This window comes from Pantherophis guttatus, chromosome 2 (genome assembly GCF_059756535.1).
Source record: "Pantherophis guttatus breed Tessera chromosome 2, ASM5975653v1, whole genome shotgun sequence".
NCBI lineage: Eukaryota > Metazoa > Chordata > Lepidosauria > Squamata > Colubridae > Pantherophis > Pantherophis guttatus.
The window spans coordinates 170,748,111-170,774,172 of NC_142064.1; the positions used below are offsets into that span (position 1 = coordinate 170,748,111).

General features: G+C 41.2%; 1 protein-coding gene across 2 annotated transcripts in view; it reads left to right on the forward strand.

The window, feature by feature from the left end:
* Positions 1–1,814: 1,814 nt before the first annotated feature.
* The window catches only part of MYH10 (myosin heavy chain 10), an 84,659-nt gene continuing 60,411 nt past the window's right edge, over positions 1,815–26,062 (forward strand). The window contains exons 1-4 of one of the 2 annotated variants that reach the window (XM_034407930.3): positions 1,815–2,163; positions 6,406–6,778; positions 11,549–11,705; positions 22,169–22,196. In XM_034407930.3, coding sequence (XP_034263821.2) covers positions 1,913–2,163; positions 6,406–6,778; positions 11,549–11,705; positions 22,169–22,196 — 809 coding nt within the window. In that variant the 5' untranslated portion in view covers positions 1,815–1,912. The remainder of the gene's footprint in view (positions 2,164–6,405; positions 6,779–11,548; positions 11,706–22,168; positions 22,197–26,062) is intronic. The other variant, XM_034407924.3, reaches the window with a different exon arrangement.

Consider the following 26,062-nt stretch of genomic DNA (forward strand, 5'->3'; position numbering starts at 1 on the left):
TTTTGATTTTTCTTGATATTGAATTTGGAGCATTTTCCTTCCTTTCCTTCTTTCCTCCCTCCCTCCATCTTTTCCCACCCTCTCTCACTATTCCTCCCTCCGGCTCTACAATTCCCCCCTGGTTTCCTATTTAACTTGTTTGTTGGAAACAGGAAGGGAGAAGGCCTATAGAGACGCTAGTAGGAAACTGAAGGCCAGGACTAGTAGGCAAGTAAGCGGCATCTGCTGGGTGGGGGAAGGATTGATCTGCGGGTTATGGGTCAGGAATGTTATGTAGAGGTCCATAATAGGTGCTAAGTGTGTTGGGAAAGGTGCCTTGGTGTGTGTCAGAGATGACATATGGGTTGCGAAGGGTGTATGAGTGGGTAGGGAAGAATGTGTGACAAGAGAGGGTGTAGGGATAAAGGACAGTATGTGGGGGTCATGAAGGTATTTAAGAGGCTACCTCTTAAGCTCCATGAAGATTGCAAGTCAAGATAAATACAAGTCAAAGATTCACCAGTCAGGATGGTGCATGAAGAATGCCTGGGAGGGTGCAAGAGGTGCCACATGAGTTGAGGAAGGGGTGTGGATTGAAGAGAACATGTGTGGATGAGTAAGACGTGGGTGGTGATTGGGATGGTACAGGTCAGAGGTGGTGCAGATCAAAGGGCATGGGTAGTAGCAACGGGAAGAGTATATGGGGATCCCTTTCCTTCCCAACAGGCTAAGTCTCTAGCTGTTGAGTGGGGAGGGAGCAAGGAATTGCAAGAGTGTCTGGGAAATTGTTACAGAATGTTTGTATGACAGTGACAATAGCCACTGCCCAACCACAATAGTATCTGTGGTTTCAGATCACAGATTTTCGACACATTCTGCAACTTAGACCATATAAGGTACCTTGGTTCAAAATTGTTGCCCTACAATGCACTGTTTTGCCCAGCCAAAGGTCATGACAATGAGAGCTTTATTAGCATATAGATAGTAGCTCTAAATAAAATTGTTCAATTTATAGAATACCTTGCACAATAACCAAAGATACATTGGAGACAAAAGTGTGGATGGAACTCACTAACTTAAATTCTTCTATCCAGTATCAGGACTCATGACCGATCCAAAAGCAAACATGTTGTAAAGAGAGAGGAGTCCATCTGTGCCATATATAGAAGGCAACGAAGTATTTATATTAAAAGTATCTGTAGTAGCAATGGGACAGATTTTTAAGAGTACATGCACTCTATGAAGAAAGCACGTAGTAGAGAGTCAAAAGGCGTGCATAGATAGCAGAGGGATGCAGCACTCAGCATACCCAATTTAAGCAAGCTTTATTCTGCCCCAGCGGTAGATGCATTTTCTTTGATGGGCAATGCATCTCCCGTATCAAGCTAAATAGCAGTAAACGTCCCAATTAAATTAGGTTACCACGCAACAGAGAAGAGGAGCGCGCTACGACTGCAGCAGTTCAGTTACACGCCGTGTAAACGGGCGGGGTATTGCAGGCTACGCTCCAGAGACACCCCCCCCCTCAACGCATTTCAATGTATCCCACCGCTGTTTTTATAACCCCCAAACCTCCCCTGGAATTCACGCGCCACCACTGACCCCCGAGCTACCTTCCACGCCCCCTCCTCAGGAAAGCTCAGGGAAAAAAAAAAGAAAGGGAACAGAAGGACCGCAGCCGTGCACCTTAACCCCCCCCCCCCGTCTCTCTCCCGCCTCACTCTACGGACGCCACGAAAGCGCCATTGGAAGGAGAGCCCTCGCTAGACAGGCAGGCGCAGCCAGCCAATGGCAATCCTAGCCGGGACGGCCAAAAAAAAAAAAAAAAAAAAGACAAGGGGGGCGTTTTCGGCGGCGAAGCTTGAGAAGGTTGCTATGAGGCTGGCTCGGGGCGGAGCGGTAAAGGGCCAATAGGTGGAGAGAGTGGACCCCGATGGGTCGTCGGAACGACCAGTGGAAGCCTGGCAGGGATTTGGGGAGGGGAAGGCGGGACCAGCGGGGAGTGCTCGGTGTGGCGCTAAAGGCGCCGCGAGCGGGGGCGGGGCGGCTAGTGCGGATTCAGTTCCAGCGCGTGCTGGGGAAAGCGGCTCGGCGCCGAGCAGCAGCAGTAGCAGCAGCGGCAGAAGCAGCAGCAGCAGCCCGGCGGTTTATCGAGGCAGTTTATCCAGCGCTGGCTGGATTCAGGTGAGACGTGGGGAGGAGGCGGGGGGGGGCTGTGCCTCTGCGCCCCTCCAGTTCCCCCCCCCTACCCACCCACCCGCCTACTATTTCCCGCCTTGTCGTTTAGCGAGGAAGGAAGGTCGCAGGGCCTCGAGTCGTGCTGGAGTCTCCCCTTGGACCCTCGGCCGTCTCCTCCACCTGCCTCCCCTCCCCCGGTTGGTGCCCCCACCCCCTTCGCCCTTAAAAGAGAGCCGTGCGAAAGGCGTGAAAGGAGGAGCGGCTCCTCCTTTGCTTGGGCGAGAGGGGTCGACTGGCGTTGCTGCTGCTGCGGTCTCTCTTCCTTGCGCCTCCTAAACATGGTCTTACCCCACCCCCGGGGGGGACCGAGGGTCCTGTGGCCTGGGTTAACAGCGCAAAGCGCACGTGTCTCTTTGTTTAAGGGGTGAGGTGGTCGGATGAATGGGGAGGGGGGAGGCGAGCGAAGGGAGCAGAGGCGCCCTTTCGACTCGCCTGGGGACGGGGACGGGGGTGGGGGTTGTAGCAGATCACCCCGCGGGCAGTGTGCGGTGAAGCTGCCGCTCTCCGATTCCGAGCCCTTTTGTGCGGGATCGCCAGGATCTGCTTCGCCTGCTAGGTCCCATCCTCCTCCCGGCGATCGCCTCCCTGCCGTAGGAAGATGTTGGTGTTTTGCTATTACGGTTCCTCTCTTGCCACGAGCCTTGGAAGTTGCCTCCCGATTCACTGTGATAGCATTATCTTGCCTTTTCCCCCCCCACTTGGGTTAAAACTGGTTCCCAACTTGGCGATCGCGCCGGATCTACCGGCCGGTTCCTCTTAAACCGTGAGATAATAAACGTTCACCTTTCGACCGGTTGTCATCGCGTGGTTCTCTCTCCTTCCATATGGGATATGTGGGATGCTGCGTGTTATTGCAGTGGGTAGGAAGGGCCTCTCAAATATTGTTAGCGTTGCATTTTTTGCATTCCAGTTGCTTCGGGAACGTGAAATGAAAAAGGCACCTTGATACATGATCTTTCTTTGATTAGGGGAACGATGTCTAATTAAATGCAGATTCCCTAAGGAGCAATGTGGGTAAATTAAATCAAATTAGGTAATTTAGTGGGGAAAAAATTGAAACCATGCTCTTCCAGACCTTAATGCTGGGCCTGTACATATTTCTCAACAATGCTGCTTGCGTTGCAGATCTAGCATTCTGGGAATCTGGCTGCCTGTATTAGAATAACACTTGGAGATAAAAGAGAAAGGGAAGTCCTAATAACTGTTACAAATAACAAACATATGCTAGACAGCTACATGCATGAAATACATGAGAATAGAATGATGCTGTAGAGATCCTTAGGTCTTGAAGATTTTATCTTGGTTCCAGTTTAGTGTCTTAGAGTAACTGACTCATGTTTCTCATTGTTTGAAGTACTGTATTTAGTTGAGGGGGAAAAAACTTCATACATGTTACTTCCTTTCCTTGGCTGCTAGTCTGTTTTAGCTGTGCTTTCTGTAGCCAACCCATGCTCTAATGCTGTAATGTGAATTTAGCTACTGTAGTCTGAAATAAGTGAATCAGGCTGCTTTATGGCCCTCTGGTGGAATGAATGACTTCATACTTGCTTTATATTCGTTAAGCTTTAATTATTGGGCTAGCTAGCATATCAATGTAGATACTGTAACATACTGAATGATTGTTTGAAAGAGGGTAGTCATTTAAAAGCATAATTCTTAAAATGCCATTTATATGGGGAATCTGTATCCATACAGAGATTGAGAATTGTTCAGTATCTAGATAAATACTTAATACTGGTGGGAGGCTGATAAGTAGTTTGTCACATAATAATGATCCAAGTAAAAATCTGAATGTCTGGATCAGGTTTTGTTTTCTAAAAAGGTGCAGAAAATGCTGCTGGAACACTAATCTACTTATTCAAGTGTTCAATAGCAGTAACATGAATATTTTTAGAAGAAATTTCCAGTATAAAAGTTAATATTTTATAATGTATTTTTTCCTATAGTAAAATGATTTTGTATCACAATATCTTAGCAAACTGCTGACTATAGAAATTGTCCCATAATTATAACATAGCTGTGATGTTTTTACTTTATCTTTAAAAAGAAAAACTTTCTTATTTTAACTTAACCAACTGGGGGGGGGGATAAAAGTTAACCAATAGTTTAAGTTTAGATTTTTTTTTTTAAATGCGTAGGATGTAAACCAATTGTCACAGAAAGCCCTGTTAAAAGGCTAATTAAATTCCTGAGCTTATTGCTGGTCATTTTATAGACTTGATGAATTTGATATTCTAGTAGTAAATGACTTTTTATATATCCTATGGCCGTGGCAGAAATTATGCTATGTTAAATAATTTAACAAAAGAGTTGAATACTTACGATTTACCCTATTTGAGGTGACACTTTCCTGGAATGTATTTTTAATTGGGAATTTACATTAGTAAGACTTTAAATATTTGTCAAATGCTGTTTTGTCAATACTTTTAAGAAACATGTCCTCTTATACCACAAACTTTGTCCATACATTAATTGCAGTCATATTTATAAATATATACTTTATGTTGCTCTGAAGACCATTAATCAGATCCCTAAGAATGAGGTTCTAATAGTCTTGCATATTTTTATTATGCTCAAGGCATAGCTTTAAGTAACAAACATTTGCACTAGTAGGGACAGGCAAACAGGGAAAAAATGAATACATTCAAATACAAGTAACATTCCATCTTACTATAGTCCTAAGTGATACTGGGAATATTGGGGAATGTATCCTACTTTTCATTTTTAAACTTTGTTTAAAGGATTTTTAATAAGTGAATTTATTTTCATCGCCTAGCACATTTTGGTTGAAGGCTGGTAAGTGGCAGTCTTCCTCAGAAACTATTTGCAAGACTCAATCCCCAAATTCTCACCAAAGGCAGGAATATTTCTGTTCTATTTCTCAATCGGATGTTAGCCATGTATCTAGTACTTTTTGTCATATTCCAGCTTCAGTGCCTTGTTCCTGGAAAGCTGTTAGGTCTAACCAGTGGTGGGTTTCACATATTTTTACCACCGGTTCGCCCCGTGCATGCATGCTCGCTGTGCGCATGCACCTTCTGCGCATGACCCGTGTTGTGCGGCTTAACAGCGTCCACACCCAAATGGTCGATGTCCAACTACACCAGACAATGCATATTATCTTTGCCACATTGCATCCTACTCCTGTACACTGGTTACCAGTACTTAGCAATATCATACTGCCTCGCATTAGAAGACAACAAGCTTTCAGTCGGCTATGGTCAAGGTTGCTGAACAAGAGGGCCCTTCCTATTCACCGGGACAATGTAAGATTGAAATCCTGTAGGCCAGCATGGGAAACAGCTATTCACTTAACATTTACTTAATTTAACTCGAGAATGCCTGGAGAGTGGAATGGTCTGAAGTAACTTCTTGTGGCCTGACCATCAATGATCTCTCTACCAAACCACCTGGTTTTGACCTGGCTTGCGCTGTCTGGTTGAAATAGAACAGAATTAGGTGTGATACTGGAAGAAATACCTCTGCCCCTGTATCAGTGGGTATGGAAAGATTCCCCTTGTGCTATTGTGCTGATATGCAAACTATTAAATATGTTGCACAATATGTTTAATATGCCGATATTAAACATATTGTGCAAGATTGCCCATGACATGTGTTCCCTGGTTCCCTAAAAGATTTGTACAAAGTAATGCCAGAGGTGATGGTCTGGATAGCTGAAGTGGACATCCAGTTATAAGGCCACTCCCTCATAGATGTTTTGTATATAATTATGTGAATGCTGTGGCTCAGTGGCTAAGATGCTGAACTTGTCGATCAAAAGGTTGGCAGTTCAGGGGTTCAAATACCTAGTGCCGTGTAACGGAGTGAGCTCCCGTTACTTGTCTCAGCTTCTGCCAACTTAGCAGTTCGAAAGCACGTAAAAAATACAAGTAGAAAAATAGGGACCACGTTTGGTGGGAAGGTAACAGCGTTCCGTGTGCCTTTGGCATTTAGTCATGGCGGCGACATGACCACGGAGACGTCTTCAGACAGCGCTGGCTCTTTGGCTTTGAAATGGAGATGAGCACCGCCCCCTAGAGTCAGGAACAACTAGCACATATGTGCAAGGGGAACTTTTACCTTTTATGTGAATGTGTATATGTTTTACTTCTCTTCTGTCATTTTCTCATCATTCTCCAAATAATAATTGATTATTGGTAACTAATATTTTGTTTTTACATTTACTAGGTTCCTGTTGTGGGATAGTTCTCTAAAAATGGCTCAGAGGACTTTGCAGGAAGACCCTGAGAGGTACCTTTTTGTGGACAGAGCAGTAATCTACAACCCTGCTACTCAGGCTGACTGGACTGCTAAAAAATTAGTCTGGATTCCATCAGAACGTCATGGCTTTGAAGCTGCCAGCATCAAAGAAGAGAGGGGAGATGAAGTATTGGTTGAACTGGCTGAGAATGGAAAGAAGGCAGTTGTCAACAAAGATGATATTCAAAAAATGAATCCTCCCAAATTTTCTAAAGTAGAAGACATGGCAGAATTGACCTGCTTAAATGAAGCCTCTGTTCTTCATAATTTGAAGGATCGATACTATTCTGGGCTCATTTATGTAAGTACTTATTGGATTGACATGTGCTAACTAAAAAAATCAACTTTATTGGTTGCAAATATTCCAAAAGGAAGTGCTGCTTTAGTCGGTAGACTGATTTTAAAATGTAAGGTTGGGTTTTTGCTGTTTTATTAATACTATCATTTTAATTCTGATCACCAAATTATGTTTTATTTGCTATTTCTCTGAGCTTTGTTATCTTTGATTGTCACATCTGCTGAAGTGGAGTGCTTGGCTATTTTAGAATAGGTCTTCTGAATAGTTCCCCAGTTATGGTATGGTTTTTTTTTTTTTTAGAGCATACCCCCATATTATCTACTCTGTTGTCTTTTGAGAACTAAGAAATAACTATTTAATCTATCAGTTCTTTTCATTTTTTCATTTTAATCTCAATGCTAATCACTTTTATCTTTATCACTTTTATTTTATAAACATTTACACTGTCTTGCATTTTTAACCTAAATAGCTGTGTAGATAATTTTTGTATGCTGCCCAGAGTCACTTTATGTGAGATGGGTGGCCATATGCATTTCATAAATGAATTTCACAGCTACTTAGATTAGTAGCAAGTTTAAAGATTGTTTTGGAACTATTAACTGTCCTTTTTTTGCTGAAACTATCGTAAATTGTATTTTATAACAAATTTGTTCATGTCAGTGATCATTATGATTTATGACCAAATTTTAAAACACTAGAATCCTCAGGAGATCCCATTTTTATTAATTATTGATCAAGTTAAAAAGCGATTGTCAAATCCATTAGGACTGGAGTGGGTTAGAAATTTTGTTTAGTAAATAGTAGATTCTATCTGTTTTTTACTTTGTTCTTTAACGTCTGATATTTAATAACTGCTATATTATCTTGTCTAATATAGGCTAAAATGTGGAGTCTTCCACTGATTTGAGTTGTTAAACAATATAGCTTGTACTTCCTTCTATGTTGGCTTCTTACAAATATCCATAAAAGGTTGATATATTATGGTACCAAAGAGGACCTAAGAATCCATTGATTTAGCTTTAAAAGGTTATTCAATTCCATTAGATCAGGCCTGTCAAACTGATGGCTTGCAGGCCGGATGCGTCACGTGCAGGCCACGCCCACTCCGGCTCCGGAAAGGCAAAAAACAGTGATATGTCATGATACATCACGTGACGCGATTGAATTTGACACCTGTGCATTAGACTCAGTAGTGTACCACATAAAAAAATATGAAAAGGATTTTCTAAAAAAAGTAATTTGGGAGATGGTTTCTAGTAGATACCAAGGGAAGTCTCTGAAGTTACATTGGTTACCCTGTGGATATGTGTTACTTTACTTGAGAAACAGAATAAATATATTCAAGCATTTGTTATAACTGCTATAGTCAAGAATTTCTAGATTACACGTGGTCATCACTTAACAACCACTCATTCAACAATCATTTGAACTTGCAACAATGCTGAACAAGTGGTATTTATCAATCCCTGGAATTTTGGCCATTGCAGCGGTCATGTGGTGCGAATTGGGTACTCAGCACCTGGTTCACAATTATGTCTCATAATGGTAGCTCAACGTGATCATCTTTGCTGACTTCCCCAACAGCAAAATCAATGGTAGGAAGTTGCAAATGGTGAACATGTGACATCCTCGCTTAATGACCCATCGTGATTCCCTTAATGATGGAAATAGGGAGTGCCAGAATTGCCATTGCTAAGTGCACAATCACATGACATTGTGCTTTACTACTGCATCACTTAGCATTGGTCATTCTGGTTCCAGTTAACATTTGTTAACCAAAGATTACCTGCATTGGGTTTCTTTAGCTTTAAAAACCCTCAATATTTTAAGCTTTGTATCACATCTTGAAACATACAGTACTGAAATGTAATATTTTTCAGCATGTAGATTGATAATAGTCTAGGCCAGTGATGGCAAACCTTTTTGGCACCGAGCGCCCAATCTGGAACGCACGCACTGGAAACCCAAAGACCAGCTGGCCAGTGCGCATGCAAATAGTCTAGGCCCACATACGTGCATGTGCACCGGCCAGCTGGTCTTCGGGTTTCCGGTGCTCCAGTGCACGCAAAGACCAGCTGGCGCACTGGAAACCCGAAGAGCAGCTGGCAACAATGCGCGTGCCCACAGAGAGGGGACTGCGTGCCACAGGTTTGCCATCACAGGCCTAGACTATTCTCATGATACAGTATAGCTACTGTAGTTATAATTTCAGTGGATTTTTGAACATATAACTTATTTCAGCTTGCTGAAGTGATAAAGTGGTGACAATTAAGCAGTGGTGGGATTCAACTGGTGTAACAACCGGTTCGCTGAGCGCATGTGCGCCAAATGTGCACTCCGCGCACACTCTGTCCATTTCCAAACAGATCTAAAACTTACCTTTGACTGCAGCCCTGGTGAGTAAAATAGCTGAGGAGTGGCAATCCGCTCTGCCGCGCCTCTCAGCTGGGCTTCAAAAAAAGAAAATAAAGGTCAGTATAGTACAGGGGTGGGTGGGCAGGGTCACATGACCATTGGAACCGGTTCGCTCTCATCCGATCGTCAGAGCAACCGGCTCGTCCGAACCAGTCTGAATAGGCTGAAACATACCCCTGCAATTAAGTACTACTTAAACACCTTGGCTTCAAGTGATGCTAAAGCCTGAATTTTGTTTCTTGAATGCTGATTCACTTACCTTAAAATAGAAGCTAAAATGCTATAAAGAATATGTTACAATTTCACTGTGTGTGTGTGTGTGTGTGTGTGTGTGTGTGTATGAATGAATGAATGTATGAATATACATATATACATACATATGACAAGCTGTCTTTTCCAGAAGATGCACCTTATACTCAGCCACTCTGTGAATGAGGTAGCAATATCTAAAATAAATAAATAAAATGAGTGTCCCATTCCAATGAGCTGCTTAATGATAGTGTTAAACAGAAAAACTGGCTGATTTTAGAACCATGTTTGTATGATGTCTCACTGGTGAAGGGAAAATTTTAGTTGTACAAGTTTGAGTTTTAACAAGTACAGAATGGTCACAGCTCTTGCAGAGGTTCTAGAGAGTGTTACCGCAAGCTTTGTAAAAGCCCTCTGGGAAGTAGCTGCAAGAAAATAAAAAGGAATGGCTTCCTTAAATTCTGCGAACATGTCCATTAGTTCTCACTGTGTTCTTGACCATAAACAAAAAATAAAAATTTCTGACCTGATGGAGAAAGTTAAAATGAATATTGCCATTTTTATAACACCTAAGAATACTTTAGGAGATTTCAATACAAGTAGTTCTAGACATGACCAAAATTGGGACTGGAAAATTTGCTGTGGTACAGTCATCAAGTGAGGCATCATGTGACTGCTCCTGTTTTTACAACTTTTTTGCTGCAATTGTTAAGCAGGACATCACATGACCATAAGTTGTGACCTTCCCTGCCAGCATTTCCATTGACTTTGCTTTTCAGAAGCTGTCTGGAAAAGTCACTAATGGTGATAACATGACTGTAGGACACTAGAACTGTGGGAGATGTTTGCCAAGTGCCAGCATCATGATTGTTGTAACCCCAAAGGATGCTACAACAGTTTTAAGCATTGTCGTAATTTTGAATGTTTACTAAATGAAATGTCATAAGATGAGGATACCTGTAGATAGAATATGAGTTGGGTCAAATTGTATAGTATTGTATAATAATTGAACAAAGCCATTATATAGCTGTCCTGAAATACAAAACTAGGTTTTTAATTTTAATTAAATGCTAGGTATCTGCTTTTGTAAACAGCAGGCCTGCATGTTTCCATTTGTTTTGTAGTACAAAATATGAAAAAATTACTTGATTACTTCATGCCACAGCAAACTATCTATAAAACACATTGTAGGGCAAGAGACGATAGATGTGATAATAGTGTCATTATGCATTTTTAACACTAAAACAACAACCATGGCATCCAAATTTAAATCTTGAGTGACAACTGTACATTTTATTCCAGCCCTCTTTTCTGTTTGGAATTCAGTGCTGTCAATTTACCATGGTATAGAAATTAACAACTTTAGGTAGAGTTTCCAGTATTGCGAGAATTCTAATTGCTAAACCATATGTGACAGATAGAGTCTTCTATGTTCTTTCCTTACATTTTTTTTTAATGGAGAGCAGCGTTGTGGCAGTGATCAGAGAAGGAAGAACTTCTCTGTCTTTCTACTTTCAAGCCACTTCTCTTGATCATTCAGAGGCTTCATCTTGATTTAATTATGTTAAATTTGAAGAGCAAGGGTAGGAGGAAAAGTTCAGAGAAATCCTACAAGCTCATTTATTTATTAGCTCTATTTTTGTGTTATTGAAATAGCAAGAATTGGCATTGCAGTCTTTTGAACTTTTTAATCTTGATTTACATTTTGGAGCCTGGTGGCTTTTTTAAACAACCAAACTTCTTTATTTGAATTTATTTATACCAAATGACATACTACTTATTTTTTTACCTTTATCTTCCTTTAATTACTAATTAGTTGTCTCAGCAGTATTTTTAAAAGAAAATAGTTGAAGGTAAATCTCATCCCTAGTGGATTTTTGACAATAGTTTTCACTGTAGCTGAAATTTCCATTACTATCTGTAATATCCTTTTGGAACCTATTGGTATATCCTTTTGGAACCAGGATTTTGTTCAGAAGCAGCTCATTGGTATTGTTTTCTAAACATTAAAATATTTAAGTCTCCAGTTCGATAGAATTATTTCCGGAGAAAACAATCTCTTGATTGTGGATCAGGTAGGCTAAAAACAGCTTTTTCTTCTTCCTGTAGACCTACTCTGGACTCTTCTGTGTAGTCATAAATCCATACAAGAACCTTCCCATTTACTCTGAAAACATCATTGAAATGTACAGGGGAAAGAAACGTCATGAAATGCCTCCACATATTTATGCAATATCAGAATCTGCATATAGATGCATGCTCCAAGGTAAGACTCTTACTTACTAAAAGTCATATGCTGACATTGTGTTTAGCATTTTAGAATTAGAAAGTAAATAGAAGATTAACATTAAAGACTGTAATAAATGTCATTACCTTTATACCCTTCAGTCATTAAAAATCTGACTGGTTTAAATTCTTAGACGGTAAATGGCCTTCCGTTGTGAAATGAAGAATTTTCAGATATTTTGCACCTTAATTCCGTAAACTGCAGCCAGTATAGTTGTCAGGAAATCTGAAAGTATAGTTGAAATTTTTGATGGATGTTAGATCACGTCTTTTTGACATAATGTTTGTCTAGACAGGCATTTCTCATTTTTACAGAATGTAATAGCAGTAAAAAACAATTTAATTTAATTAATTAAATTTATATGCTGCCCCTCTCCGAAGACTCAGGGCGGCTCACAATACATTTTAAAAAATAATTATAAAAAAACATTGAAAAATTAAAAACATTAAAAACTCATTCATGCCATTCATGGCCGGATCTCGCCAGATCACAAAAGCGAGATCAACGGCCCTAGGCCTGCCGGAAAAGCCAGGTCTTCACTGCTTTTCGGAAGGCCAATTGGGTGGGGATGGTCCGGACCTCAGGAGGTAACTGGTTCCAGAGAGCTGGGGCAGCCACAGAGAAGGCACTCTCCCGCGGGCCCGCCAGCCGGCATTGTTTAGCTGACAGGACCCGGAGGAGACCAACTCTGTGGGATCTTACCGGTCGCTGGGAGCTATGTGGCAGAAGGCGGTCTCAAAGATAATCTGGCCCTGAGCCATGTAGGGCTTTAAAGGTAATAACCAACACCTTGAACTGTGATCGGAGACCAATAGGGAGCCAGTGCAGCTTACGGAGAATTGGTGTAATGTGAGTGTACCTAGGTGCACCCACGACAACTTGCGCGGCTGCATTCTGGACCAACTGTCTCCGAACACTTTTCAAGGGTAGCCCCATGTAGAGCGCATTGCAATAATCTAACTGTGAGGTGACAAGGGCATGAGTGACTGAGGAGAGCCTCCCAATCCAAGTAGGGTCGCAATTGGTGCACCAGACGAACCTGTGCAAATTGCAGTATCTTTCTATAGCCTTAATTATTGTGCTATTTTTCTTTTTAATCCTTCAGCTATTCTCTTTATGTTTCTTTAGCTTTTTATACCAGAACAATTCTTTGAGGAGAGTAAGTTGCAACTGTTAGTCTGTCAAACTACGAGACTATCTATCATTCACTTCAGTTGATGAGGTTTTGACTGGTATGGGAGTAAATGAACTGTCTCAAAAATTCAGTTAAATATTAATGTGGATTGGAACTAGAGAAGCTTCCTAAATATGTAGGAAAGAACTGGCAAATGTCAGAAGAATTGTCTCTTTGTAATATTAATGTAGAAGAACAAGCACTGGCTATTACACCTGGACAGTCAATGATGTAGCATGCTTTATTAAGGAAAGTAAATCCTCTTTTCATGATCTCTGTGCAAACCTACATGTAGGATAGGATTGTGCACTGCTTCTGGTGCTTCTGTGCTGCTGCTCAGTGCAGGAAAGCTATCATGCTTCAGCTTGGTACAAGCTAAAGCTGGTCTGATTCAAAAATTAGTTTATTTGGCAATGGACTCATAGACAAGACATAGCTTAACTGAATATAAGTATATAAGACAGTATATAAGTATAAAAAAATCAAATAAAATAGATAAAATAGATAAATATTTTATTTCAAACAAGAATGAAATAAATACAACAGAAAATCTATTTACTTCAGTACAACCTCTTTTTATAGGCCTCTGACCCTAAGTTTAAATTCTAGACTTTTCCTTCCTTTCTTTTCATGTCCACCATCCTTGTGAAGGCCACGGAAAAGTAACTGGAATTTGTCCCAGTAACGGTCCTCTCAGAGTTAAGAACTGTTAGTTCTTCTTTCACCAGCTTAACTCCTTATAGGAATGCATACAAACCATCTTTTCATAATGTTAAACAGCTGCACCCAGTGTTTAAAAAAGATGTGCTCTAATATGTGCTGCACTTGAAAACTTCAGTTCATTTGAGTAAATGTTTTTCCTTTGATTGAGAAGCCAACATTTCTGGCCATTTGTAGAATCTTTTGTTTTATGGGACAACTGGGATGAACTGAAGTGCAATAAAAAAAAAATCATCTGACAAAAGTTACAATTGTTACAGTGTGACTTAAGGCTCTTTTATAGCTGGAGGAGAGAGGTGCCTTTAGAACAGGGGTCTCCAACCTTTTGGACCTCAGGGACCACTAAATTCATAATTTCAAATCCTGCGGACCACTAATATGATCTGGCTAATGACCGGCTGGGTGGCTGTGGCTAAGGTGGTCATGTGACTGGGTAGGCACGGCCAACTCAATGTCACTCGCATCGAGGGGCGCCTCATCGTTCTCTACTTGCCCCTCCCCTCCTAGCCACTCCTCGCCTGCCTGCCCGCGCTCCTTAGGGCCCCAACAGGAAGCAGTTGTTGGAGCTAAGCAGCCACCTTGAGAAAGAGTTGGCAAAACAGCTCAGTTCAAATTGGATCTGGCCGAGAAGGAGGCTCAGCAGAAGCACCTCACTGAGGACTACGAGCATAGGCTTTCTAAGCAGAGGGAAGACCTGCAGGAGTGCAAGACCAGGTACCAGCGCCTGGAGGTTCAGCAGGCTGAGATGGTCAGCCGGTCCCACTGGCACAAGGCCCTCTGGCTCTTCACCACCACCAGCACTTCCCTCCAGCCTTCACTGAAAGCCCTGCACCAGGAGGCTGAAGCAGACCCCACGTCGGAATTTCTGTCCCTCTCCAACCTACACAAAAAGACCCTGAAGGGGGAGACACTCTGCAGCAACACAGACGGTTTTTTGTTTTTTGTTTTGCTTTAATTTATATGCCGCCCTTCTCCGGAGACTCAGGGTGGCTTACAATGCGTTAAGCAATAGCCTTCATACTTTTGTATATTTATATAAAGTCAGTTTATTGCCCCCACAATCGGGGTCCTCATTCATTGCATGTATCCAACCCAGGGGCCGTAGTTTGAGGACCCCTGATTTAGTGCAATATAAAAAATGCAAATAATTTTTCTGAGGACCACCAGAATTTTCTCAAGGACCACTAGTGGTCCACGGACCACCAGTTGGTGACCGCTGCTTTAGAAGGACAAGTGCTTCACAGAGAGAAAGAGTGGAAGGTTTTTTGTTTCTCTTACTATTTACAGATAGTCCTTGACTTACGACCACGGTTGAGCCCAATATTTCTGTTAAGTGAGACATTTGTTAAGTGAGTTTTGACCCCTTTTACGATCTTTCATGCCTCAGTTGTTAAGCGAATCACCGCAGTTGATAAGTTAGTAACCTGGTTGTTAAGCGAATCTGGCTTCCTCATTGATTTTGCTTGTCAGAAGGTTGCAAAAGATGATCACGTGACTCCGGGACACAGCAATGGTCATAAATATGAACCAATTGCCAAGCTTCTGAATTTTGATCACATGATCACCGGGATGCTGCAAAGGTCGTAAATGTGAAAAATGGTCATACGTCACTTTTTTCAATGCTGTTATAACTTTGAACAGTCACTAAAAGAACTGTTGTAAGTTGAGGACTACCTGTACAAATATATTTACAAGTATTAGTGAAAAAAAATCCAATTTTTTGATTTTGCCAACTGTCTTTTTGCATAGTTTTTGTGTGATGCATGTCTCTTTGGGGCTTTTGCCCAACACTTCCCATTTTGGGGCTTCCCAAAGTCTGCAGACCGCTGCCTCCCTTAGTCCCGTCTGTTGTGGGTTTGGAGTGTAGCATGTCTGGTCTGGCTTCCCACTTCTCTCAGGAAAGCTTCTAGCTGACATCTTCACTCTCTTCTCCCACTGGGACCAGGATTGACACCTGCACATTCCAGTGGAATACCTGCATAGCAATCTCTGTCTTCATCCCCCAAATTCCCGCACGTCTATGGAGATTCTCAGTCATCCAGGTCATGGTTGCCCCAAAGGTGCTTTTTCAAGAGGCAACTGGACTTCCTCAGGTTTTTTTTCTTTTTTTAAGATGTTTTGCTTCTCATCCAAGAAGCTTCTTCAACTGAAATAATTCATCTGAAGAAGCTTCTTGGATGAGAAGTGAAACGTCTTCAAAAAAAAGCAAGAAAGCCCAGTTGCCTCTTGAAAAAACGTCTTTGGGGCAAATTCCCGCACATTACATCCAAAAATTTTTTCTGACTTGATGCCTCAAAACAGCATGAGCTCAAACATTGCAAACATTGTACTTAACCCTAACCCCTATGTTAACCTTAACAATGCTCATCTTACAGCTCAAACTAGCAGCATGTATTACAGATAATGAGGAAATAGGTTTCCCTCCACAATCCCCAACACCTATATACTAGACTTAGCCAATAAGAATGCTGTCTCTACCCTATAACAATCCTGGCTTGCAACCAGAGTAGCCATCTGCCATGATGACAACATAACTGTACTCCAAAACTGTACCTGAGCCATTTCTCCCCATTTTCCCTCCTCTTCTTAAGCTGCCTCACTCTACCACAATAGTAGGCAGCCTGGCCACAAAGCTCATATGCCACACTGGTATCTTAAATCTCTATGGCAGCAAGGTGCAGCCTGTACGGATAGGAGATATTTCTCTCTCAAATTTCCCAAGTGCTTGCTTAAACTGGATGCAAGCACATAATTCCATTGAAGCAACATTAGGTCTTGGTTGTTTTTTCAGAGACCTTGCCTATAAAGCAGGGAATTGAATTCAGATCATTATTAGCAGTTTTAATCCTAATAACATCTTGTTGTATAGAGTAGCTAAATCAAAGCAACAAAGGGCCTTCAAAAGATCTCTACTCTCTGAAGAAGATTCCAACTCTGAATTGTTATGATAAAAGATGTCAATGGGCAGATAGTAACTGATTAAAAGATCAAACAAACGGAAGTGCATAATAAAAATTTTGTGCAGTAGAGATGTCAGCATCCAACTTTGGAAAACATTTCCTATTTTCTCTAGAAGATGAAGTTAGATCAATACTGGGGTCATTTCAAGTCAAAAGACTACAGGGATTTGTGGAATGTGTAAATTATTTCACAATATCCTTAATTTCACATGCTATCTTAATAATACTTAGAATCATTCATTGCAGATTTGAGACCTGCATGGAAAGGGAGATACTGGATATTCAGGCTTGTTTTAGAAAAAGCTGAGGAACAACTGACAGTATTGCTGACGTACACTGGACAATTGAAAAAGCTAAAAATATTGAAAGGAAATAAATATTATAGAACAATCTTCAGTTATCTCGATCATGTCAAGATGGGGAATGTGCTTAGGAAAATGTAAACGTCAGAAAATTTCATTGACTTCTTCCAAAACCTATATGCAGGTCAAATAGTCATAGTCCAGATGGAACGTGGAGGAATAGACTAACTCCAGGCTGTCAAAGGAGTGAGACAAGTCTGTATATTCTTCCTTTATTTATTCAACCCCAGGCTGAATATATATTGAGGACATCTGGACTAGAAGGTTAGCATGGTATAGCATCCCCTGTCTGACCCCCACTCTCCCACTTAGAAAGATTCTTAAATTAACAAACTGAAAGGTGGAAAAACCTGCAGTTGTGATCTGATATTAGAGTTACTAAAGAGAAATGCACTCCAGGTGCCAATTGACTGGATCCAAATTGTAACTGTCCATCCCAAGGAACAGCAACAACACAGACTCTTCACGCTATCAATTAGTTAGCATATTAAATGTACCTAGTTAATGATATGCCTATTTCTTACAAATTGCTAGATGAATCAAGAGCAGGATGTAAAGAATGCAGATCTACAATTGATCACTGCCATCTAACAGTTGCTAATACAGAGCTTCACATGTAGGAAACACTGCTTTCATTGGCTTAAAATCTACATTTGATTCTATTCCAAGGGACAGACTCTGATGCAAGCTGTCCCTCACATCTGCTGATCTGTGGCTGTTCTTCCTAATTAGGAGTTTATATGAAAATACACTTATCCAAGTTAGAAATATAGTAGAAATATAGTAGCTGGCTACCTTGCTGCAGTCCATCAAGGAGGGAAACAGGATGGCATTCTATCCCTGTTTTAATCAAGTGAATTCACTGTAGTTGCCTTAACCACAAAGGAATTCCTCCTAAACATAATAAGCATGACAGGCATTTGCCAGTACTGCTGTATGCTTTTGCTGATATAGATGGGCCTCAGGAGAAGTCTTCAAGCCTTACCAGAATTCTGTAAACGTAAATAGCAAATTGGAGACAATAAATTTTGGCAAATTTCTGTTTTCAAACGTCTTGGTGTAAATTTTGAAGCCTTTGGAATTTGGAGGAAACAAATTAAAATAATTTCTACCAAAACCAAAAATAGTGTCAAGATAATTAGGAACTTTTTTCATTCCAAAGAAAGCAGATGCATCCCACTGTCATCAAGCTTTTAAAAGCTAAAATTATATCTTAAGTGCTTCATGATGCATACATATGCCATATAGCTACAATGATTCAAAGCTCTTAGATGTTTTCTCTAGATTTTTATGAGCCTTCCCAAATGTTTTAAACTGGATGATTTACTGCAGGGGTGTCAAACTCTATTTCGTTGAGGGCTGCATCAGTTGTGTTGACCTGGAGGGGGGGGGCGTGGCATAGTGGGCATGGCGGTTTTGCTTTTAGTTTGTTTTGCTAGCCCTCTGCCAGTGCAAACGGAATTGGGGGGGGGACTGCAAGCTGCCCCCTCCCCTCGGGCTCCATTTTCAGCCACAATGGCCTCCTGCAACCCTCTGCCAGCAAAAACAGAACGTGTGGCCACCCCAAGCTCTGTTTTCACTGGCAGAGGCACCGTGGGATCGTCCTTCGCTGTTTCAAGGGTGGCCCCAAGGGCGAGATCTAAGCACCCCATGGGACAGATCCAGCCGGCGGGCCTTGAATTTAACACCCCTCATTTCCTGGTATGATTTCATTGAAGGCAAGAGTTCGTCTTTGAATTATAGATCAGACCAAGGCCCCATTTTTTTGTTTGATATGTTGATAATAAAATGTTTAAGGGCCTCAATCCAATTTTTTAAAAAACTGGAGTTGTATAGTTAGATTATTTTTTATTTTTGTTTACCACTCAAGAGTTTCTTGAGTAGAAAAGTAACTATATGCATTAATTAAATACATAAAAATAAAGCATTTCAGTAATGACATTTCTTGGAGATGGGTGGGACAGATCACAAGAATTTGGAGCGCCTGCAGGAAGCATTGACCTACAGTTAATATCAGATCAGGTGGGACATAGTTTTTCTCCTACTTCAATTTATATATCACCTATGTTCCTAGCACAGAAAATAAACTTCCAGATTCTTTATTGTGCAAGCCCTAATTTGACATTCCTAGTCTATTTCCCCCTACCCTGAACCTGTATATAGGTTTTTATTGTCATTTACCTGTATACAGAACAGCACCATTAAAATGAAATTCTGATGCCCTGCTCTCAAAAAAAAAGACATAAAACTTATGTCATGGCTCAGATGGAAGACCTCAGGGAAGAAGTATCACATACAAATTCTTTTCTTTTGTGACTGAAGGACAGCTGTTTTATGGTGGTGACTTATTTCTTCCTCTTCTTTCCAAGGAAGATGTATTGCAGTTCTGCCATGACAATCAAGTATTATTCATAAATTTTTGAATATTATTCAAAAAGTTGCACCTTTTCTTCAGGGAGTAATGGTGGTCAAGGGTGACAGAAGATACCTGTGGCTAGGCCAAAGCTGCTGCTGCTGGTTTTCTGCAACTACTCCCCTCTCCCTCTGGACTATGAGACACAGTTTCCATGGATTTTATTACACGTCTCTTTCAGATGTGTAAGGTTACATGATCATTTTGTTGGTTACAGACCAGGTCACTCAGAGGTCTCATTTTATTCCATGCAAGGAGCTATCATCTGCTCTGGACAGTGCAAAATTCTCTCTTGAATACATTTTTCAACATAGGGGCTTAGTCATCAGAGATTAGATTAGGACTCACTGTTCATGTTCCATTTAACAAATATTTATAATTATTTACTGCTTCTTATCACCTGAAATTGAACAGGGGAATAAAAATAGAGTAAGGCAACCCAGCACAGTTGGTAGGGGGAAAAGGCCACATTACTCCATTAAAAATAATTGCAGGCCACAAAGGATTAACTGGCATGCCAACCAGCTGTTTAGTAACTATCGGCTTGGCAGCAGTGATACAGCTGACAGTGTTGGTAAGACGTGGAGGTGTTGAAGGCTTCTTGGCAGCATGACTTTTCAAGACAAAAGTGGCTGTAAGAAGCTAGCTGGCAGTGGCAGATCCTTCCTGGCATCAGTGAATTTGTTGAATTTTCAAAAAACACTGGTGGGCTGCGCAAGGCTGTTTGGTGGGTCTCACATATGTTGTGCAGGCCTAGACTAATTCTATGCTGCAACAATTTCTGCATTGTTATTTTTCCTGTCAGCAGGACAGTTGGCTTGATTTGTTCTTGTTTCCAGAATTTGTGTATAACAACTCTCTGCATTTTTGATTGGCGTCTTCCTTTCAAGCATTTTAGGGATATAATCCTTACTGCTTGCTCTGTAAAACCTCTCCTTCTGTGGTCCAATACGATCCTGATTTTCCCCGAGAGAGAGAGACATGGCACAGCTCCCCTTGAAAGAACAGTTCGATTTTGCCAGGTTGCATGCAAATGTATAGCAGATAATCAGTATATTGACAAGAAGGCACTAAGATTGCTATGGGGAACTTGGCATTGTTTTCCACTAAGTTTTTACCTTCATGTCCACATAAAAACTACACTTGATATTTATTGGCTCTTTCTCTGTCATACATGGCTTCAACTCAGGGGCTTTCCATTTCAATGAAAGTAAACATAGTTTTTCATTGTTCTCTCCTTATGCAGGCGGGTCCTCCTTGTTTACAGACTTTCCCCTACCCCACTGGTTCTCCTAGTTGGGGAAAAGAAATATGAGGTGGATTGTATGTTGGATTCTAGATGCAGGCGATCTTGCTAGATGCGCACAGGAAACTGAAAACTACCTTGAGTATTCTTTAGAAGATTGGAGGGCTGTTACACTGTTCATAAGTGAGGTGATTTAGGAAAAGAGTTACACAGTCTACAGGATCAACTGATATGTCAGGGAGTATGTCAGCTTGCTGAGCCTTTGTCAAGCACCCTCCCTTCCTGTAACAGCCCACTCAGCGGAGCTACCACTACAGTTAACAATGCAGGCTTTTGTAGGGCTTGTAGTGTGGGCAGAACCGTCTACTTTTAGCAGAAGATGGATGGATAGATTTGCATTTTCAGAGGAGCTCTTCTTTCCTGATAACTTGGGGCTTGATTACTGCAACTTGGATTGATGTGACCCGTGGCCTTCTGTGAACTCTTTAATGGGTGGAGCTCTTTTACTGAAAGGAGAGAGATTTTTAAGTCACAATTGCAATATTTCTCTTCCCTTTTTTTAAAGCTCACTTTCTTTTTTATTACTTTTCTTCTTTTAATTTTTTTTCACAGTCCAATTGTAGCCAAGAGATAAAAAAAAACTTTTCTGTAGAGGGCAGAAGAGGAAAGCTGGCTTTCATTGGATGGCAAAAATCTAACCCTTGCCTTATAGCCCAAAATCAGGCCATCCTTTACTGAATACAAAGATATCTTGCATTAAGTCCAAGTCAAAGGGGAACATTGTAACTGCTATGCTATAATACCCCAATTAAGCACTTTTTAGTGATATGTAGAACTCTGATAACAAGTTTAATAACTATTCTGCACATTATAATATATTCTATAGCAGCGTTCCCCAATCTTTCCGACATTGAGGACTGGCAGGGGGAAAGGGGATGGTTCCGTGTGAGCTGTGGACAAGTGCATGTGCCCACGCAACTCAATTTGTGCAAACAGCAGGCACGCTCGCCTGCCTCTCACGCAAGAGGAGATGCACGCACGCACTTGCCCACCAGTTCCACGGCCCACGTTCCGAATGGGCTGCAGCCCAGTACTAAGTTGCGGCCCATGGGTTGGGGACCATGTTCTAGAGTGTTGTAACTTTCTGTTCTAAAAGAGAAGAAACTGCCCATTTCTTGCCCTCCCCAGGCTCCAGAGGCTTTCTTGGAGCCTGGGAAGGGCGAAAACAGCCTCCCCCACCCCCAAGGCCCTCCAGAGGCTGAAAATGCCCTCCCAGAGCCTCCATGCAAGCTCTGTACTTACCTGGCATCCAAAACAGGCCGCATGGAGACTCCTGGGAGGGGAGGGACAGCATGGGCAGGGCCAGCCAAAAATGAGTTAGCTGGCACGCGCATGCATGCTGGAGCTGAGCTAGGGCAGCGGCTCATGTGCCCACAGATATGGCTCCACGTGCCATAGGTTCACCATCATGGCCTTAGGAGATAGTATATGGAAAGAGTTGACATTTTGGTTTCTCTGTAACTGACATGCAGAACTGTAAATCTTTTTTCTGTTTTGTTTTGTACAGATCGTGAGGACCAATCAATTCTTTGCACGTAAGTAAATATATTTTGTGCAGTTTTTTAAAATTATTACATATCATAAGGGCCAATACTAGCTTTTCAACTCAGTTTGAATATTGCTTCTGAAAAATATTTTTTTTAATTTTTTGACATTCATAAAGGAAATGTCTTGGGAACAGATTATTGCAATCAAATATTGAAACCGGTTTGACACGTTCATCCCAAAGAACCACTTGACATTTGAAAAGACTACGTAGAGACTATTTTTCATTCACAAAATATTTTACTCTCTTCCTCAGCTGTTTTAGAATAAGAAGTTTTATAGTGCTTTTTAAGCTTTATTCCTCTTTTAAGAGGGAGTCTGATTTTTAGGGCTAAGTCTATTATTATTATTATTATTATTATTATTATTATTATTATTATTATTATTAAAATTTCTATACCGCCCTTCTCCTTTCAGACTCAGGGCGGTGAACAGCCAAAAATAAAACATTTGTACACAAAAGTTAAAATAGTTTTAAAATAATTAAATAAAGTTTGGCCCATAATTTAAAACATTTCAATTAAAATCAGAATCAATTTTAAAAACCAATATAAAATCAGGCCAGCCTGGCTAACTGAAAGAAATAGGTTTTAAGGGCCCAACGAAAAGTCCGGAGGTCTGGGATCACTCGTATCTCTGGGGGTAGATTGTTCCAGAGGGTAGGCACCATCACAGAGAAGGCTCTCCCCCTGGGGGTTGCCAGCCGACATTGTCTGGCTGACGGCACCCTGAGGAGGCCCTCTCTGTGAGAGCAAACTGGCCGGTGGGAGGCAATTGGTGGCATAAGCGGTCCCGTAAGTACCCCGGCCCTAAGCCATGGAGCACTTTAAAGGTGATCACCAACACCTTGAAGCGCACCCGGAAGTCCACCAGAAGCCAATGCAGCTCGCGCAGGAGAGGAGTCACATGGGAGCGCCCCGTCGCTCCCATAATCCCCGCGTGGCCGCATTCTGCACCAGTTGGAGCCTCCGGGTGCACCCCAAGGGAAGCCCCATGTAGAGAGCGTTACAATAGTCCAGACGAGAAGTGACGAGTGCTTGAGTGACCGTGCGTAAGGAGTCCCGATCTAGAAAGGGGCGCAACTGGCGTATCAGGCGAACCTGATAGAAGGCCCCCCTGACCACGGCCGTCATATGCTCTTCTAAAGACAGCCGTGCGTCCAGGAGGACGCTCAAGTTGCGGGCCCTTTCCGTGGGGGCCAGTGATTCGCCCCCAATAACCAGCGATGGTGCCAGCTGGCTATACCGGGACGCCGGCAGCCACAGCCACTTGGTCTTGGAAGGGTTGAGTCGAAGCCTTTCTCCCCATCCAGACCTGCACGGCCTCCAGGCACTGGGACATCACTTCCAAGGCCTCATTGGGATGGTCTGGGGTGGAGATGTACAGCTGAGTATCATCAGCGTACTGATGGAACTCCACCCTAAAACCACGGATGATCTCACCCAGCAGCTTCACATAAATGTTGAACAGGAAGGGCAAGAGGACCGACCCTTGTGGCACCCCACAAACAAGGCGCCTCGGGGTCGACCACTGCCCCCCTGTCAACACAGATTGCGACCTGTCGGAGAGGTAGGAGGAGAACCACCGCAAAACGTGCCCCCCACTCCCAGTCCCTCCAGCCGGCGCAACATGATACCATGGTCGATGGTATCAAAAGCCGCTGAGAGATCTAACAGGACCAGGATAAAGGAATAACCCCTACTTCGGGTCCTCCAGAGATCATCCACCAACACGACCAATGCCGTTTCCGTGCTGTACCCAGGCCTGAAACCGGACTGGAGCGGATCTAAATAGACAGCTTCATCCAGGTACTTGGGAAGCTGTCGCGCCACCACACTCTCAACAACCTTCGCAATAATAAATATGCAACTGTGCTTTAACCCTTTATAATACTTATACAATTCTACTTAATAGATTTTTCAATTGTGCTGTTATAGTGTCTATTGCTTTCCTGCCCCTGGCAGCTTGTGATGTTTAATTGTACTGGAGAAATATAGAAATTTGTAAATCATAATGTAAGACTTTTTCAGAACAATGTGCAGATAGAATTAAATGCAGTTTTCAAGTATGTTCAAGCCTAAATTGAGATTAAGATCTTTTTCAGTTCAAGGTCATAATTCATCTGGTTGGTCGCTTAATCTAAATAAAAACTGATTACCTTTTTTAATATTGAACCACTGATATTAGTTCATTATCTTTTAGCCATCATTGTTGTCTTGATTATATATCAGATGGCAAAGAGGTATTTGGATACAGAGTTATGATATAACACTTTCAATTCCCTTCTAGCTCTTTTGCATATAGTACTTTCCAGACATTAATAATCCTGTTCTGGTGAACTATAGTGTTCCATTATACTTTTAATGCCCGTATTTATTTTCACTAATAAACAACAGCAGCAAAGAAGAATTCACAGTAGAATAATCAGATTCTATAAATCATCCTTCACTATTCCATATTTTTCTTTATCTCCAGCCCATTTTCAAACCTCCAAGATTGTCTAGCAGAAAGACAATTTATAATCAAAATTTAATAATTACAAAACAGCACATTAAAGTCAACTCACATTTATGCTTTTTCAGGGAAGCTGTTTTCAACTGTTTTATATCATTGCTATCTTCTGTCTGTCTTGCAATTTTTCATTTACAAATTGGTTGACAGTTTAGTTAATAAAACAGATAAAGTTCTAGAGAAAAATAGGGGTGCATGACAAATTAGTTTCATATTTTAATGAAAATTTCTCCAATTTACATTTCTGTAATTTGTAAAATGTAATTTCTGTTACATTTCTAAATAAAACATGAGTTGCAAGTATATTCCAAAATCCATTTCTAATTGAGATGCAAAATAAATTTGGGAATGATGTTTTCAGGTTATTATTTTTCCAAACTTGACAATTTTTTTCAACACTAAAAATACTGTTGTTTCTATGTATAATTAACAATAGGAATAACTGTAAATTTCCAGTGCATCTCAAATCTGTTTGGTAGTGAAATGTGAAAATCTAGATCAATCATAAAATGATTTAGAGAGGCTTGTTACCTTCATCACATACTAATATTTCTTGGAACGTTGCATAGTCATCAGGCACTAATAAGGTTAAATGGAAAAATTAATTTCATATTTAGTTGTCCAGCTACCTTTTATGTGTATAGAACTGATCTTTCAAATTAGAGCTCTGCCTACATTTGCATGCAATGAATCACCTACATTTGCTTCATTTTTTTAAATGTTATCTTCCTTAGTAGGTTGTGGGGGCGGTGGAGATAATATACTTCGCCTTCAGCAAAATATTTGACAAAGTATCTCATGTCATTTTGCTTAGCAAGCTAGTTATGTACAGCTTTGACGAAATCTCTGTTAGATAGATTCATACATGCTTGAATGGTGGAATATTAAGTGAAGTGCCCCAGGGCTTGGATCTAAGCCCAGTACTCCAGAACATTTTATTAATGAAACAAATAAGGAGTTGGAGGAAAAGCTTACAGATTTGCAGGTGACATATTACTGGTTTGGGTAATAGATACAATAAATACTCCAGAAGCTAGGAATAAAATTCAAAATGACCTTAATAGTCAGAGAAGTACCTAAAAAGAATATAGTGTAGCTTAAGAGAAGAAGTGGAAAATCCTTCACTTAGGTAAAGAATTTAAATCCCCAGGTTTAGGATGGAAGATACCTGGATTGGTTCTTGGAAGGAATCTTGGAATTATAGTTGACCAGAAGGTTGAATATGAATTAGCTATGTGATAAGATCTCACATAGCAAATGTAGTTTTGGGCTGTATCAACAAAAATATAAGTTTCAAATCATGTGAATAATTCCATTGTATTCAGTATTGGTCAAACCAATGGTG